At 44.7% G+C, this 18,910-nt stretch overlaps 1 protein-coding gene across 1 annotated transcript; it reads right to left on the bottom strand.

Annotated features, from left to right (window-relative positions):
* Positions 1-2,257: 2,257 nt before the first annotated feature.
* Positions 2,258-8,483, bottom strand: LOC137754974 (C-C motif chemokine 3-like). Its single transcript, XM_068530909.1, has 4 exons — positions 8,394-8,483; positions 3,722-3,909; positions 2,958-3,072; positions 2,258-2,563 (listed from the first exon to the last, which is right to left on the bottom strand). Exons 2-4 carry the CDS (start codon positions 3,786-3,788, stop codon positions 2,473-2,475), a joined length of 273 nt encoding a protein of 90 aa, XP_068387010.1. The 5' UTR covers positions 3,789-3,909; positions 8,394-8,483; the 3' UTR covers positions 2,258-2,472.
* Positions 8,484-18,910: the final 10,427 nt, after the last annotated feature.

Below are 18,910 nucleotides of genomic sequence, written 5' to 3'. Positions count from 1 at the left end.
CCAAATAGGTATGAAGTTTTTTGTTTTGTTTTGTTTTGTTTTTTGCCAAGGATTTAAATTACTGATGTTAATTCCTTAATAGAAATAAGACCATTCATATTTTCCATATATTTTTGTTACATAGACTTCTCATGTCAGTAAATTATATTTCTGATAAGGGAGAAAAGGGACTATACTCCAAAGGAACAGCAAAATTTAGCAAGCATGTACCAGCCTGAACTGGGAGATTACCTTGGGTTTGGACTTTGCGGGTGGTTGATCAAGGAAGCTGGAACACAAGAATGGATTGAGGGAGCTTATTGACCAGGGGGTTCTCTTTCTGGATATAGGCTATAACTTCCTGGCAAGGATCCCAGAGGTTGGTGCAAATTTGCGGCCAGGAAAGCTCCAGAAGCCTGGAGAAAGCAATGGTTCATGCTGAGTGAAGTTAAAATACTTGAATTGCCATGACAGATGGAGAAGGAAGGGATGAAAATGACCATGGAAGTGGGCATGCTGGAGTAGATATACCATGAGAGGCTGAAAGACGCACCAGATTATGTTCCATGGGAAGTCCCAGAGAACACACTATTCATCAAAGCCATCAGGATTCACTGGTGAGACAGGCACCAGCATCAGTTGTATTTCTCCTCTGTAGGTTAGGACTGATGGTAGGAGTGGCTGTCACAAAACTTGGCCCACTGATAGCAACGGGGATGATGCCCTCCCTCCTTCCCTCCTTGAATCTTCAGAATTATATCTTTCATCAGTTTTGTAAAACTTTTAGCCATTATCTCTTCAGATCCATTTGCTGTCTCATTCTCTCTCTCCTCTCATTTTGAGATTCCAATTAACCAGATGACAGATGCCCTACGCTATCCTCCATGTTCTCTTATCTTCTTTTTGTATTTTTTTATTCTTCTGTTTCTCCTTGCTTCACTTTGATATGTTTTAAATTTACTGATATTTCTTCAGTTGGGTTTAATCTGCTCTGAGTTTTCATTTCAGTTTTTGCGTTTTTCAGTTCCAGAATTTATTTCTGACTTTTACGAATCTGCAATGATACTCATTATAGTTTCCAGTTCCTTGCCAAAAAGCTCAAGCTTCTTTGTAAGGCATTAGCATTAGCATCTGGGATCATGTTTAAAAACATTTTAGAGTTTGAGATTTTCTAAACCACCCAGGTGACTGGAGCTGGCCTCCTGTCTGTTCAAGGGATGGTTCTCTTCTAATTTACTTTTACTCCTAAGCCATCAGCCCAAACAGAGGATGGTTTCTTACAGTCTCTTCACTTGGGCAAACCTGGACTTTGTTTTCCTCCAGCCTGGCAAAGCTGAGAAATGTTCAGCTCACCTTCTTAGCCACCTCTTCTGAATTGCAAACATCCTCAGTCTAGAAGAGGTCTCAGTGCCAGGCTCACATCTCTGGATTTCTATACTCTCTGGGGTCTTAAACCAACAATTCCTTACTTCTCATTTGCTGAGGTAGGCTGTCTCTTATCAGAGAATTGTGCATTCCTGGTAACTCTGCTTCAGGTGGAACACTGAGAGACAATTTCCTAGTGTTTAATTAAGAGTGTGGGACTTGCTCTCGTCTGCAGGTTTGACCACAGAGTTACTAGCTGTGTGACCTCGGGCAAGCTCACTGAAACTCTGTTTTCTCATATGTCAAAGGAAGATAATCAGAGTATACACAACACAGTGATTTTGAAGAATAGACAATGCATGTAAATCCCTTAGTACAGGCTGTGGTTCATAGTAAGTCCTCAAAAACTGTTAGTCTTTATTCTTAAGAAAGCTGAATTTATGAAAATACATAAATATGCATGATCGAATGCTTTGCTTTGGTGCAATGTAAGTGATGGATTTCCCTGGTGCATATAAATTTGCATTTGTTTTTAATACTTTGCTTCTCTTTTAGCCTATGAGAAATGTTTCCCTGGTATAAAGCCTGGTGTTGTTGGGATAACATATCCTCATTCTCTTGCCTTCCCTTTCTACTCAGATGCCTCTAATCATTCTTTCTTATTCTTTCCAACCAATGAAACTGATTTGTCAGGGGAAAAAAAGAATAACCAGAATTCCAAGATATATTTAGGAAACAAAAAGAATCTTTATTATTCTGACATTTTGAACAGAGTAAAAGGCTCATAAAAACTCAGTAAGCATCTGTTGATGGGTTTGGTCCAACATCTACCCAGATACAGGAGTACAGTCATTCACCATCATCCCAAATATGAGTCAACCACTGTATGATTGACTAGGAAGGGGCTTGGGAATGAGAGGGTGTCATATGATTTCTCAGAGAAAGCATCAAATGAATAAAATGAAATACAATATTTAACTAGCTTAACTAAATTAAAGAAAGTTTTCAGAATGTGGTTAGTGGAGGGGAGAGGGACTCAGGAGAGGGAACTTCTGGGGTTGCAGTCTCCTGGTTCAGGTCCCTGCTGCCCAATCTACCCACATCTCTAACAGGTTCCTTCTGGACCACTCAAGGGTTCTTCTCCAGGTCCCTGAAGTATTCCTGGACCCAGTTGTCAGTGGGATTGGCACAGATATATAGGCCCTTTCTGGTGAATAAGCTGTGGAGAGGGCAGAAGTATTATACAGAGAATGAGTAAGGATGTTCTTGACCAGCTGTGGCCCCTTCATCTTCATCCCTATGGGATTTATGGAGATAATCTCAGGTCATCTCCTTTCTGCTGTCTCTTTCTCTCCTCTCTTCCCTCTACTTCTGGCCACATCCTCCCTGGCTCCCGGCAGGCCCCATCCCATGTCAGGAAACAGCCCAGTGGCCTCTCTCTGTGTGTCCTGCATGCACAAAAAGCCCCCAGAGGGCTGGGCGCCTTCCCAGGATGGCTCCTTATCCATGAGCCGGTACGCTGGAGATCCGCTCCCTGCTCTGACTCCTGTGGATACTCCCCCACCTCCACGTCCTGTGTCTCCCCAGGGCTGAGCAGGAGGGCTGACACTTACACGATACCAGGTCTGGGGCACTGGCTGCTGGTCTTAAAATAGTTAACCACTTTTCCACGGGGGATTTTCTGGGAGGTGTAGGTGAAGCAGCAGGTGGGTGGGCTGTAAACCCTTTCTGTGGGGGAGCAAGGACAACAGTTACTCAGGAGTACAGGCAAGCCCCAGAGGATCAGGAAGAAGTGGAGAGAGACAGCATAGCTCAGAGCTGAGGCTTGGGGGTAAAGGAAACGGGAAAGCATTTGATTCTTTCGTTTGTTTGTTTCTCATTATTTTCCCTCGTCTTGTTTTTGGTCTTGTCACTCCATTTTGGTCTCTATCTTTCTCTACAGGGAACTAAACCCTAGATAGTCTACTCCCTCCTCCTAACTCTCTTTGTGGAATTTTTTTCTGATCAATTAAAAGATAAGATGGCTGAGTTAAAGTATGAACGATTTTCACAACTCTTGGGAATCGCTGAAGTGGGATTCTGAAACTTACCACCAGGATCTAAATAGACCTGGATTCTACCTCATGCTAATAAGCAAATGTATTAGACTTCAATATTCTCATCTAAAAAGTAGGATAAAACCTCTCCTAACTCCATCCTGAAGCCCAAATCAATAGAAGCTTTCAAACCTTCTTGAAGAAAACAACCATGTCATTTTTGAAACCCCGTTTGAGGTTCTTTAATTTCACATGGGGGTTCTTAGGCCACAGCACTTGGGCCAGACTTCAGACCAGAGTGTGGGTAGCAACGATTAAAGGAGAGCAGGTAACAGACTCACCTTGTACATAGGAGCAGAGGGCCATGGTGCAGAGAAGGACAAAGATGGTAGCCACGAGGACCTTCATGATGTGGGACAGGCAGGCAGAAGAGCGTGGGCAGAGCTGAGATGGGGCTTGGGAACTCCCTACTGCTGGCCTCCTTCTGGGATGTGCGCTATCTTTGCTCCTTTTAATAGGTGGTCCTGGGCTGCGGGAACATAAAAATCGGAGGTGCCTAAGCGAGGAATTTTAAGTGTAGTGGTGTCGTGTGAGTTGTATAACCCAGCGTTGCCTGTGGTTACTAGAGAGGTTTCGGGTGCACATAGCAATGGTTCAATTGCCAATTTGCTTGGGTGCTTATGAGGAAGTTGTTTCTCCAGATGGGGGACCAGGAGTTGGCATCGCCTGGGGATCATTCTTAGCTGTTTCCTTTCCACGTGACAGATACCTCTCTGTAGTGAGTGATCACAGCCTTCTTCCACAGAGCAGGATGCTCTGATGGGCTCCCACAATTGTCCTAAGTGTATAAATGTGACGTGTAAAAATGCCACTGAGTCTCAAGAAGGATAAGCCGAGCTTAAGTGCACCCTAGATGGAAAGAACAGAATTGGAAAGGCTGGAGGTACAAGAATGGTGGAAATAAGGATTAGCTTTCCAGTAATGGTCTATTTGTCAAATACTCACTGCATACCTACAATGAAGTCTGGATTTAATGCTGGATAAGGGTCCAGCCTTAAAAATGTCCATATTATTTGAGCCAGAAATTCTATTTTTTCAGAATCTATCCTATGGAAATGAACTCACAAAACAGGGAAAATTTTAAGGACAGTGTTATTTGGTGCAGCTTATCTATGATTAAGTAATTGACACCAAACTACATATTCTACAGTGCTGGAATGATAAAGTAAACCCACTGATAGACATAATGGCTAATGTTTAAGGGTCTAGTGCCAGCCTCTTAAACAAATAGAATGACATGAAAAGACTTAATTTTTAATATTAAATATTAACAAGCAAGATGCAAAAAAAATCCTGAGAAGAGGAAGAAAAAACCAGAAAGAAATATGCCTGTCTGCTCCTCACCCCATGTCCCATGGGTTGGCTCTCCTCCACAAGCCCTGCCTGTCTCTAGGAAGGAGGAGTGATACCGATATTATACCAGGGTAGGAAAACTGGCTGTGTGTGTCACCACGACCATGAACAAATTTGTGACAGACCTGGAGAGAAATAAGAGAAGCAGCAGGCACTGAGGTGTCTGCCCTAACCGTGAAGAAGTGGCAATCAAGAGCCCGAGAAAAGCCAAATCAATTTTTTCCACCCTGGGAGGGGGCCACCTAGAAGTTGGTGGAGATGTCAGAGCTCAGGGCTGCAGAGTAGGGCACAAACGAACCGAGGAAACTAAGCATTTCTTCTTTACCTTGAATTTTAAAAACTTAATTAATTAATTTATTTTTGGCTGCGTTGGGTCTTCGTTGCTGCGTGCGAGCTTTCTCTAGTTGCGGCGAGCAGGGGCTACTCTTCGTTGCTGTGCGCGGGCTTCTCACTGTGGTGGCTTCTCTTGTTGCAGAGCACGGGCTCTAGGCGTGCAGTCTTCAGTAGTTGTGGCTCACAGGCTCCAGAGCACAGGCTCAGTAGTTGTGGTGCACGGGCTTAGTTGCTCCACGGCATGTGGGATCTTCCCAGACCAGGGATCGAACCTGTGTCCCCTGCATTGGCAGGTGGATTCTTAACCACTGCGCCACCAGGGAAGTCCCTACCTTGAATTTTTGTTTTGAATCTCTGCCTGTCTTGTTCTCAGTCTCTGGCTCCCTCTTCAGGGAATATAGCTATAGGAACAGTGAGCGCTTGTTCCGTCTCTTTCGGGGGAACTTCATCTGGTGCACAGAGACATTTCCCAGCAAGATGTCACCTTCTGTACATCACCCAAAGTGTGGAGCTCCTTGGGAGAGCTGAGGGAATACGTCATTTGGCTCATCCTAGGAACCAGCTGGACCTGGCATTTGCATCTTGTTAATGACTGCATTAGACCTCAATTTTCCCCACTAAAAATGGGTCCTAGTGCTTGTCTGCCTTTTAGATCCAGAGGCTAGGAGAGCTAAAACTTCTTGGGAAATAGTTCAGAATATTTTGAAAACTGTGAATTCTTTGCTTTCATGTAGGGAATCTCAACCATAGGGCTTAAGTAATATGGTTTAGACATCCATCCAGGGCATTGGGAAACAATTCTAAAAGGGAGAAAGGATGAGGGTGCAGAGAGTCTTGCGATACAGACAAGACTTGTGAGCTGAGGGCCCTGGTGAGGAGATGGTGAACAAAGGCAGCCATGGGGAACTCATCAGTGATGGGCAGGCAGAGGGCAAAGCCAAGATAGGACTGGACACTTGCTGCTGCCTCCATCCTTCTGGAGTCCATCCTGTATCCTTGTCCCTTTATAGGCAACTCTGAAGCATGAGAAGCTAGAGGCTGGGGATGACCAGATCGGAAGTTGTCGGATGGTGTCATGTTATGAGTTGCACATGTCGGGGTCCCTGGGGTCACACGGAGGTTCAGGGCATCCAAGAAGAGCTCAGTTGCTCACTTGTTGGGGCTGATTGGCTGGAAATGTTTTGGACAGTGACAGGAGGTGAGATGATGTTAGGGTTAGAGCTATAAGTACATGGAAAGATCTAGAGATTAATGGTTCCACCCACAGAGCAGAGCTGATGCTTTGCTACAGCTCTTCTGATCATACAAGGTGACATCTATGGGTAATGCCACAGCATCGTGAGCACACAGGTTGCAATGAAAACCGCACCCTGGGTGGAAAGGACCATGACATCATGTTGCTCAGAGTGCTTCTAAGGAAGTGATTCACCAAAAACGGGGGAAGACAGGAATTGTTGTCCCTGGGGGACCAAGCTTAGCTGGCTCTTTCTACCAAGAACAGTTCTTTATGGCCCATACCATTCCTTTTTTCCTTCCTCAGAGCAGACATTTCTAATGTTCTTCACAGGTGTTTTGACCGTGACATATCTAATGATGCCACAGAGTCTAAAGCAGCCTGAGCCATGTTTGATCCAGTCCCAGATGGACAGAATGGAATGGGGGAAGCCTGGGCTACAGGCAAGGCAAAATAGATGAGATCAGCTTTTTAATCACTGTTTCAATCATCAAACATTCACAAGTCCCTACAATGTGTCGTCACTGGGTTTAACAATAGGGTATAAAAATGAACATGCATTAGATATAGGGTGCCTCTATAGATCAGGAGCCTTCATTGTCCTTATTTTTTGAATCAGAAAGTCTACAGCTAGGAAAATATCCTATGGAAAATAACTTCATTTATGGAGAAAGTTTTATGCATATAGATGTTTGGTGCAGTTTATTTATAGCAATTAAAAATTGGAACCAGTCCAAATGTGCTACAATAGTACATGATAATATAAATGCACTAGGCTGATGGTTGAGTAAATTAGGCAGCTCTTAAAAATACTGGAATGATCTGGAAAAGTCTTGTAACGTTAGGTATAAATAAGAAAAATACAAAATTGCATCCACATCATGACTACAGTAATGTCCCTTCTCCTCACAGACACATAGTAAAAAGAGGTAAAAAAGCAAGTAAGTAAATGGAACTATCATAAGCCTAGGGGAAAATGCACTTGAAAGAAATAAACCAAATTAATAGTGGTTAGGTTTGGGTAATAGAATTTTTCCTACCTTTAAGGAATGTAATTTTACTCAGATTATGCCTCAGAATACATTTATGCCACAAAAAGACAGGAAGAATGTGGACAAAAACCTCCCACATCCTTACTTGCACTTGCCATGCCTACCCAGCTTTCAGAAATGAAACAAGTTTTTTTTCTTTTCTGTATTTTATATCTAGTTAAAATTAGCTTTTACCACTTTTGAGGGTCATCTACAGTTAACATTACAAATTATGAAAAAAAAACCCAATTTGAATTAAAAACACTAGTAACATTGCTTTTTCTCTACTCCTGTGAGACTCCCTCCTATGCCTGTGGTTGAGACTTTTTGTGAAGATGTGATACCTGAGCAGCAGCCGCCATTTCATCACCATGAGGTGACAAGCCCAAAGAAGAAAAGCCAATGAAATAATGGGGGAAGGGGACATGTTTAAGAAGGGAGTCCTTGATGACATTATTGAGCTGCCAGGCAAACCCTGGAAATGCCAGCTTGACTTTACAATAAGGAAACAGGAAATGTTCTAGGATTTTTAAATAACAAGGACTTCCTTGTAAAATTTCTTTACTTTCACAGTTTCCTAAGGGCGACTTATTATTGCAAGAGGTGAATACACCATCATGTATTTAATTGTAGCTCATCTTTTAATTGTTATAAATAAGCTGTGACAAACACCATTATGCCTACGACGTCATCTTTGTGTTTCTATCCATAGGATAGATCCCTGGCAGAGAGCTTTGCTGTTCAAAGGGTAACAACATTTTAAGGCTAAGCCAGGGACCAGCTGTTCTGTGTCAGTCTCAGCCTGTTGATGGTGATGTTACAGTTCAGAATGCCCTGCAGGATCTCACCTGGGCTGTACTCCTTGTGGGAGCCCCACAGACATTTCCCTGACCAGAGCCAAAGTTGAGGCTGGACCAGCCACTGTGGTTCTTATTATGACTGCAAGACACACCTCAGCAACAAACATCAGAGGACTTTGAAAAGACAAGGTTTGTTACTCACAGGTCCTGGAAGGTACACGGCACTGCTGGGGCCACACAGCGAGGTTGCCAGTAGAGAATAAGAGAGCTCGGACCTGGGGTTCTGCCTTTATTGGGGCGAGGGTGGGGTGCCCAGGGTTTCATGGGTTCACTCTTTATTGGTGAATTTAAAAGATAAGAGAGGAAATTACAGCAGGGAAGGGAAAAGTGGGGTCACTCAAGTGGTCAGTTATCTAGGTCACCCAGAACTTTCTAAAAGGGGAACTTCATGGGTAGGGCAGCCTGGCCCTTTATCTAGTTGTGTATTGGGCAATGTGCTTATTCGAGATAGACGTCTTTGAAATGGATGCCTCAGCAGTCAAAAGTTTAAGGTAGAATGTTTGAGGAATGAGCCAAAGTCTGAAAGGCCGGCCTCAATCTGGCCCCTTCTGTAGCTGAGGCTTCTCCAGTTCTGCTGTCTCCATCCAGGCTATGGTTTTAGCTTGGGGTGTGCTTCTTAAGACTCTGTGGCATTATTATCTACATCACAGCTGTGCTGTCAGCCGGGGTGAGTACCAGAAGGTCCAGCCCTGTGGGAGAGATGCTTGGTCTACAGATCTGCTCTCATGAGAAGGCACCACCTAACCTGGTCACAGGGTCACACCAGCCTCTCACCTCCTCTCACTGTGGAAACCATTTCCCCATCAAGTAAGCAACACAACCATTCTTGCAAATAGCCTGAGCCTTTGTGGCGACCCGAAGCTTTCCTGGCTTCTGCAATTCGCTGCATGATCGCAACACAGTGATAAAAAATTTCCCCCTTGGTCTCCCCAAGTTTCCATTTTCGAATGCCCCAAGGCTGCCTATAAAGAGGGGACATGGCTTAGACCCCAGAAGGAGGCTGCAGCCTCGAGTCACCAAGTCCCAACTCTACTTGGCCACCACTTGGGCTTTCACTCAGCTGTCAAGCATTATGGAGGTCCCCGGGGCCACCCTGGCTGTCCTGCTCCTCGCCGCAGCCCCCCGTGAGTCTGTCCTCCCTTTCTTTTGCCCTGTCCCCTGCCGCCCCGTCTCCCCACTCTCTGGCCACGGCTTGGACCACAGTGCCAAAATCTTGTGCCTGAGCCCTCTAAGTAGACGACTTCAGAGAGATTTCAGACACTGTTTCCTGAGCAGAATTTCCCTTCTCAAGGGGTTTTAGCAATTCTAATCTCCGGCTCTGGGAGAGAGTGGGAGGGAGTCCCATTTTATGGATTCCTGGGAAAATGAGACCCAGATGGGATTCTGACAAGAGGTGGAATCTGTGTCCAGTTGGCTCCCAGTGGTGTGGCCTTCACTCTCCTTAAGAATCCAGTTGAGACTCCCCAGTGAGAGATAGAAAAAGAACTAGTTTGTTCAGAAAACTAAATTCTCCATAGAGAGGCATAGAGACTCCAAGCCAAGACAGACAGAGCATTAGAAACCCCGAAAGAGAGACACAGAAATAAAAATGTCAAAGGAAAGAGGAAATGCCAACTTCCTCCTGGATCCCCCCGCCCATCATCCTCCCCTCTGGCAGCACTGTCTCCTTCAGGTCCGCCTGACCCTCCAGGTACAGCTGGTTCACCTTTTCCTCTGAACAAGGACTTAGGATCAATCTGTCCTGTTTCTCACAGTTGGTGCCAACACCCCGACCGCCTGCTGCTTCTCCTACATCTCCTGTCAGATCCCGCGTAAATTTGTGGACGACTATTATGAGACCAGCCACCAGTGCTGAAAGCCCGGTGTCATGTAAGGGCCAGTCTCCTTGCCCACCCTGGGGAAGCAGACTGGGGGTCTGGCCTGAGGCACCTCCTCAGAGCTCAGGACACCAGGAGAGGCCACTGCCATGTTTTCTAACCTGCTCTGGGGCCTGCAGAGAGTCCTGGAGGGTCTGCCCCCAGGCAGAGGGAGGAGTGACAGCAGGAAGTTGGCTTTCCCAGGGGACCCCCATATGAGACACAGGGATGGTCTGTAAACCCCAAGGTTAAGGACATGATATAAAGCATGTGGATAGGCTCTGAGATGTCTGGGGCAGAGAAGGAGGGAGGGGTCACAGTGGGCCCAGGATTCCCCTGCTGGATTCCTCAGTGTGTAATCCTTCCACTCCTCTCCACAGCTTCCAAACCAAAAGAGGCCAGGAGGTCTGTGCCGACCCCAATGAGGACTGGGTCCAGGAATACATCACCGACCTGGAGCTGAGAGCCTGAGTGGCCTGGGAGCTGCAGGGAAGGTGTTACATCTATGGCAGATGGGGGAGCAGGGCAGTAACCCTGGGACTCCAAAAGGCACCTCTTCTGTGGGTCACATCCCCACCCCAGCCACACTCTGGGGCCCTCCTTAACTTTAATGTATCTTATTTAACTTTTGTCTTTTATTTCCACTGTTGAAGTGGGTGATGTAATGAATATTTGCTCTGACACCGCATGTCATCCTCTTCACCATCCATCCCTCCTCCTTCCTCTTCAGTTCTCCTCACTCTCAATACGTGGATCCATCAGTGCGATTAGCGCTCTCTTGGCAGAAATGGTATCATGCATAACAAACAACACATGCTGATTGAGTGGTTTTGCCCAGCACCATGATTCAAAATATCGAAGGCTCTTATATAAAAGGTAAACCAGCATTTTCCTTGTGCTGATTCTCTTGATTTTGTTTTCCCAACTAACCAGAATCACAGGTTGAGAGGAATACTGGGGGAAGAAGTAGGGAAATATGAGAACAGGCAGAAAACCATGAGAAAGGGATAAAAGTACTAGTAGAGGGACACCAGACATCTCCCTGGAGATATTTTCCTGGAAAGTTGAAACTGACATATTATTTTGTAACCAAATCACAATTGATATGGTCTAGAAAAATTTCCTAGTTAAATGAATACCATGGTGATGCGAATGTGTGCACACAAGTCCCTTTTCATAAATGATTTCCTCAGAATGATGACTAACACTTGTTGAGGGCTTACCAAGTGTTGGGTTCTTTGCTAAGTGCTTACATTAGTGCTGTGCTAAGTGTTTACATTAGTGCTGTGCTAAGTGCTCACATTAGTGACAGTCTAGCCACCCCTGCCTGCAGTCTCTCAAGGATACCCTACCCGCCAGTTGACTGAGAGCCTTGGCCACCTTCTCTGTTGTTCTGCACTTTCCTTTCTCGGGGAATGTTCTCCATAGCCACACCTGAGCTGGGGCTTGGGGGCCAGGGTGGCCAGAGTTAAATATAAATACAGGATGAAGCATTCTTCACTATAAGGATGTCCCATGCAATAGATGGGACATACTTATACAAAAAGTATTTGTCGTGTATCTGAAATGCAATTTTAACTGGGAATCCTGTATTTCATCTGGTAACCCTACTTGGGGTGCATACGTATCATAAAGGCTGCCTGGTTCCTGTTGGAGATGGGTGCTATAGGATTGGCTTGAGGGCAGAGCAGTGCCTTTCAACCTTGAATTCACATAGAATTACTTGCAGGAGCTTTTAAAGAACTCCATTGCCAGGAGCGCACCTCCAAAGTTATGGATTTAATGAGATTTAGGTGGGACCTGGGCAGCAGTCATTTAAAAATGTTAATGCACGGGTAGTTTGAGAACCGATGTTGGGGTGTAGTCCTAGTCTATTTTTGGCTGGTCTTAGGGTTTCAGAGGCAATACAGCTCCTTTCCCATTTTTCAAGGTTCTGATATGTTTTTGGTCAATTCCACTGATGGTTAATTAGCAGAAAATCCGTCAGCTACTGTTACTTTTAGAACGGGTTTTGGGACTCCTCTCTCATAGCACAGTACTGGGAGCTCTGGGCGTCCCCTTTACCGTCACACCCCTCTCCCCCATGTCACTGGCTGCTGTCTCCCCACAGCCCTCTGCTGATGAAACGATGCCACAGGCGTGGAGGTTTCCTTAATTAGCTCCAATTATGTTGACGCAGTTGATGCCTCCAACTGCATCCCAGTTGCCTGCGTCTTCATGGAGAACATGATGGTTCATTTTGTCCACAAGATAAATATTTAAAGGAGGGGTCTGAGAACGGGATGAATCAGGCTGTTTATGGACCCCACTTTTTTGTCCTTTCTATTCTCTCATCTTCCCGTTTCTTCTTATACTAACATTAGCTTGGAGGAGAGAATTCTGCTTTTCCAGAAGACTGATTCTCAATCAGCTTGATTTGCAGGCAGCAAGTAGAAAGGGTTTCTCTTAAGCAAACTATATTTTCTCCTTCTCTGCTATCGGAGAAGCCAGTTTCAAAGTGAGCTAATCTCTTTCTTAGTGGGCTTTGCTGATGTATGCAAGAAGTAATCAGTCTTCAACATCCTGAATTTTCCTTTTGGATGCAACCTTGGTAGGCAGATGACCTTGGTGAGAATATATAAGAGGCCATGGGGGTGACCAGCTGTTGTGCTGGCTAGAGGTATCCTTACCGATTTTGCATTCAGCTCCTGCCCTCAGCCAATTCCACTTTTGGGGTCTGCTGCCTGCAGCACTGCAGTCTATGTCACTTAGGAATGTTTTGAGTTACTGTATCAGAAAAGCTGGCTCAATCTGACTTAACCGATAAAGGAAACTTGTTAGTTCACATAACTGAAGCTTCAAGAAGTATTGATTGACTACCTTCAGGCAAAGCTTGATCCAGTGGTCCTTAAAGTATCACCATAAACCATGTTTCTTTCTGAATTTCTTTTTTTAAAAAATAGATTTTATTTATTTACTGGCTGTGTTGGGTCTTCATTGCTGCACGCGGGCTTTCTCTAGTTGTGGTGAGCGGGGGCTACTCTTCATTGCGGTGTGTGGGCTTCTCATTGTGGTGGCTTCTCTTGTTGTGGAGCACAGGCTCTAGGTGCGCAGGCTTCAGTAGTTGTGGCACACGGGCTCAGTAGTTGTGGCTCGCGGGCTCTAGAGCGCAGGCTCAGTAGTTGTGGCTCGCGGGCTCTAGAGCGCAGGCTCAGTAGTTGTGGCGCAGGGGCTTAGTTGCTCTGCGGCATGTGAGATCTTCCCGGACCAGGGCTCGAACCTGTGTCCCCTGCATTGGCAGGCGGATTCTTAACCACTGCGCCACCAGGGAATCCCTCTTTCTGAATTTCTGATCTCCCTTCCATTTGAGAGCTTCATCCTAGAACCTCAACTGTAAAGTGAGTCATTTTGCTTGCAGGCACTTCCAGATTTTATGAGTTCCCCCACCCCTCAAGACCCCTTCATTGGGTTTCAAGAGGAGAAGTAATGACCTCTCTTCACACAGCTGGAACCCACTAGGCGGTCCACTCTCTTTTTTCCTATAGATATAGAATGTGCTTGTTGACTTCCTGAGCCAGACTGAGTGGGAGAGCAGAAAATGAGCTAAGAGGCAGGGCAGAGAAAGGAGTGAGTTTCCTCTTGGTCAAGCGACCCTGTGGAAGGTTCTGGAGCTTGAGCCTTCTTCTGAACGACTTAGCACAGATTCGGGAATCATATATCCCACCTTTTCTGGGGAAGATCCCATTTATGCTGGTTGTGCCAGCATAATTACTGATAGTATCCTCTTTGACTCTCAGAATGTTCATCCTACCAATAGGAGGTCTAAGTCTTGAAAGGTCTCTAACGGCAGGAGCTCAGGGTTGATGTCCACAAAGGTCCCTGGCTGTGTGGGCAAAGGGTGCTGAAGTCCAGTCTGCACGTCACCTGTAAACTCTTACACCCAACGCAGGGCCAGGTGTGCTCCAAGAGGGAGACTTTTCTTAACATGCTGAGGCTAGCGAAGGCCCAGGTGTGCTGCCAGTGGTGTGGACTGAGGGAGAGATGAAGGATGCGGGCAAGAGTGGGATGTCAACATCAGGGAACTATGCAAAGAGAGGACCCACAGAAACCCCTTCTGTGCAAAGAAATGCATGTGCTGCCCAAAAGAGCATCACTGGCTTATTGGTATTAAAAAGAGAAGCAGAGATAACAAACAGAAGGGAGAAGGGACTACATCTGTTAAGTTTTCTCTTTACTCCAGCATCACCCCACATAGACCACCCCCCTCCCCACCATACCAGAGGAATTAGGCCTTTAAAAGAGAGGAAGGGAAGGGATCCAGGACCAAACTAAAGCCTCGTCTCACTCCAACTCCTCTGAGCCCAATTTGCACCAGTGGAAGGTGTGGAGCTGGGGAGAAGTGGAGATGAGATCAAATGGGAGATTGAAGTTTTAAACTGAAAGAATTTTAATTACTGAATGTGGCCAGAAAGTTATGGGATCTGCCCAAAATGTTGTTAAGGTGGAACCAATAGTGGGAGAAAAGTTCAGCATTTTATGTTTATTTTCTGTAAGAGTCAGGATAGGACAGGCTATAGCTCTGTAATGAACAAGCCCCCAGTACATTAACAAAATAAAAGTTTCTCACTTGCACAAGATGTGATGTAGGTTGGATCATTGGTTCTCAAAATTTAGTGTGCTCCAGAATCACCTGGAGGGCCTGTCTAAGCACAGATTCCTGGGCTCCACCCAAGAGGCTCTAATTCTATGCGTCTGGGGTATGGCTCAGCTCTGCTTTTCTATTGGGCTTTCAGGTGATGCCAATGCCACTGGTCCATGAACTATACTTTGAGTTGTACGGATCCCAGAGCAGCTTGCCTGGTGACTCAGGAACCTAGGCTGCTTCCATCCTGTAGCTATAGATTCTGGAATGAGAAAGAAGGAGACAGAAAAGGCGTACTGCTTTTAACTGTTCTGGCCCAGAAGTGACACACATCACTTCTGCTAGCAGTCTTTTGACCAGAATTAGTCAACCAACCCAGCTGCAATGTAGGGAAACATATGGACTATTTAGGGAGCACTGTCTCTGCCACTTACTCTCAAACAAAAGGATAACCAATGAAAGAGGTCTGACCAATGTGAACTTTTTTTTTTTTGCCGCGCACGCAGATTGCGGGATCTTAGTTCCCCCACCAGGGATTGAACCTGTGCCCTCAGCAGTGAAAGAACCAAGTCCTAACCACTGGACCGCCAGGGAATTCCTGACCAATGTGAACTTGCAGTCTATGAGAGTATTTTGCTTTTTCTTTTCCTTCCCCCCTTATTACTATAAGATGAATGTCAGTTTAGTACTCATCCTACATATGAGGTATTCATGCAATATTCATGCTGTCGAGATGTGGACTAAACCCTAGATCTACTGGGAAACATTTCAATGCTCATAGGCCAATTGTGTAAGTCGTCAGATGTCCAGCGTCCACAGAAGCAAGGAGGAGACTCCGTGGCTTCACCAAGAGCAGAGGTTCCTTTCCCCCTGTGATCACTCCTAATATCACTTGTCATGGGTGGTTTGCTATGTTGTTGGGCAGAAGGGAGAATATCTCAGAATGGGAAGGGATTATAAAATGTTGCATGGGAGAAGCTCTGTGTGCAGGTATGTGCGTGTGTGTGTGTGTGAGTCTGTGTGTGTGGAGAGAGAGAGACAGAGACAGAGAAAAAGAGGGAATCCTGAGTCAAAATGTACCCCTTGGAGCTAGACAGGATATGTTTGTTACCTTGATCTCTTGATACAATGGACAGCATGACATTAACCAACATTCCAAAGTTTTCTGAGCCACATTGAAGTCTCAAAGGCTCATCCCTTCAACGGTGGATCTAGATCTTGAGCAAGGGATTCAGATATCTGGAATACCACATATAGCTGGGGGTGGGCTGTGGGAGGATGAGATGAGGACAAGGAGAGCTAAGAAGGGGCAAGTTTTTGGAGGAAGACCCCAACTTAAAAAATCTTGTCTTTTAAATGAAAAATTTCACATACTCATATGTATGAAAATCAAAGGACAAAGAGTGGAAAATGAAAAGTGGAGCTCTCCATTTCTTAAAAATTGTGTTTCCCAGAGGAAATCACATTTAACAGGTTGAGAGGTATCACATCACATGTCCTTCTTATGTTTCTGTAGATATATAGAGCTTTTACCAGAGCAAGCATTATTACATGTAGTTCTGAAACAATTATGTTATAACATAGATATTTGTATATTTACAGATACACATATGAAAGGTATATTTTATATACTTAGCTTTAAATTAATGTCATGGATACGTTTTCATCTCAGTACATTTATATCTACTTCATCATTTTCAGTGGTTTCACATTTATTATGTGGCTGTACTATGATGCTTTAAGCTATTCCGTTTTTGATGAATTTGTTTCTCTTTCATTGCTTTCGCAAACAGGGCTGCAAAGAACATCTGTATGCCTATACCTTTATGTCTTTAGATAGTGTTTCTCAAAATAGATTCCTCAAAATAAGATAGATTGAAGAATGCGTGCATTTAAAAATTTGCTAGAAACTGTGTCATTACTCCTCAAAAACCCTATCAAAATTCCACTTTGTGATACTAAAAAATAAAGAGTTTAAAACAAAACAAAGTAAGTAGGGCTTAACAAAAAATTAACATACATTTGCATTTCTCATAAGCATGTGGAATTTCTCCCTCTTGAATTTTACAACAGAGTCTCTGACTTAATCTAACTTTCTTGCACTTAAAACATAATCTAGGCCAGGACTCAGAAAACTTTTCCATAAAGGGTCAGGTAGTAAATGTTTTGGGCTTTGCAGGCACACAGACTCAGTGGCAATTATTCAACTCTGCCACAGTAGTGGGAAAGCAGCCGCAGACCGTATATCATGGAATGGGCATGGCTGTGTTCCCCTAAAACTTTATTTACAAAAACAGGCTGGAATTTTTTTTTTTTTCTGGCTGTGTGGGGCAGCATGCAGGATCTTAGTTCCCTGACCAGGGATCAAACCCATGCCCCCTGCATTGGAAGTGCAGAGTCTTTAACCACTGGACCACCAAACAAGTCCCAAAATCGCCTTTCATTTTTAACTCTCAGGAGTATGTAGCCTCTAGATGTGTGACAGACCTGAAGCCTGGCTCTCAAGCTGGGGCACAAGGACAAGCAAACAGGCCTCTTTTACAGAGAGCTGGGGTGTGTTTCAACCTGTTACTTGTGCTGTGCCCTGAGGCTGGTAGCCTGTTTTCCATGATTGTTACAGTCTTGAGGAACCCAGGACTGCAAACCCCTGTGGCCACTAAAGTCAGAGGTTCACAGGGCATCGCCTGGCAGCAGCCACAAAGCCTGGACACCAGATGGAAAAACATGGTCACCAGGAATGTGTAAAAGCCCTTGTCCAGGAGATACCAGTGCTGTGGAGTGTGGCAGGGGGTGAGCACAAAGATGGTGTCCACTGGTGGGAGGGTAAAGATGCCTTATGCTGAGAAGAAAAAAAAAGAAAAAACAATAACTGCTGGTTTTAGTAGAGCACAGAGAGAGAGCAAAAATGGTTCTACCATACCTCCATCCTGGAGATTATCCCAGTGGCCGGCCCCTCAGGCCAGTGCTTTAAGTTTAGCAAATGCGTCTTTTTGGCATCAAGTCTGGTGCTTTTCAAATGGCTGCTTCTGCGCTGGGTCCTGGGGCGAGTGAGTCTGCAGCATGAGCCCCTTAAGACGGGTTTCTCAGTTTGCTACAGCTCTTTGGATCTCGTGGACACGAGTCCCATTGGTTTTCAAAGCCCGATCTTTGGGGGGGGATCACCTCTCTGTTGCAGGTCTTAAAAGTTGGGGTGCCTGAAAAGTTGATGGGTTACAGACCCTTTGCTCCTCAGGGAGAAGCTCCCGGTTTGTGAGTTCCCTCCTGACTGTGGGTGGTCACCCTGGGGGTGGGGTTAATGGCCAGACCACAGCTCAGACTCTTCTACCCTCCTCCCATGTGGCACATTTTTTTAAAACTGAGGTATATTTACAATATTATATTAGTTTCAGGTGTACAACATAGTGATACAAAATTTTTATAGATTACACTCCATCTATAGTTAGTATAAAATATTGGTTGTATTCCCTGTGCTGTATATACCTTGTAGCTTATTTACTTTACATATAGTAGTTTGTACCTCTTAATTCTCTACTGCATCTTGCCCCTCTTCTGTTCCCTCTCCCCACTGGTAACCACTAGTTAGTTCTCTGTATCTGTGAGTCTGTTTCCTTTCTGTAATATTCACTAGTTTGTTTTATTTTTTAGATTCCACATATAAGTGATAACATACAGTATTTGTCTTTCTCTCTCTGACTTCTTTCACTAAGCGTAATGCCCTCCAAGTTCATCCATGTTGTTGCAAGTGGCAACATTTCATTCTTTTTAATGGCTGAGTAATATTCCATTGTATATATAAAACCACATCTTCTTATCCCTTCATCTATTGATGGACACTTAGGTTGCTTCCATACCTTGGCAATTGTAAATAATGCTGCTATGAACATTGGGGTGCATGTATCTTTTCGAATTAGTATTTTCTCTTTTTCCTGATATACACTCAAGAGTGGAATTGTTGGATCATATGGTAGTTCTAATTTTGTTTTTGAGGAAACTCCATACTATTTTCCACAGTGACTGCATCAATTTACATTCCCACCAACAGTATACAAGGGTTTCTTTTTCTCCACATCCTTGCCAACATTTGTTATTTGCAGTGTTTTTGAAGATAGCCATTCTGACCAGTGTGAACTGATAACTCATTGTGGTTTTGACTTGCATTCCTGTTGATTAAAAATGTTGAGC

The sequence above is a fragment of the Eschrichtius robustus genome, chromosome 20 (assembly GCF_028021215.1).
Source record: "Eschrichtius robustus isolate mEscRob2 chromosome 20, mEscRob2.pri, whole genome shotgun sequence".
NCBI lineage: Eukaryota > Metazoa > Chordata > Mammalia > Artiodactyla > Eschrichtiidae > Eschrichtius > Eschrichtius robustus.
Note: the sequence above shows the minus strand (reverse complement) of the source record. Positions and strands in the feature narration are given on the sequence as shown.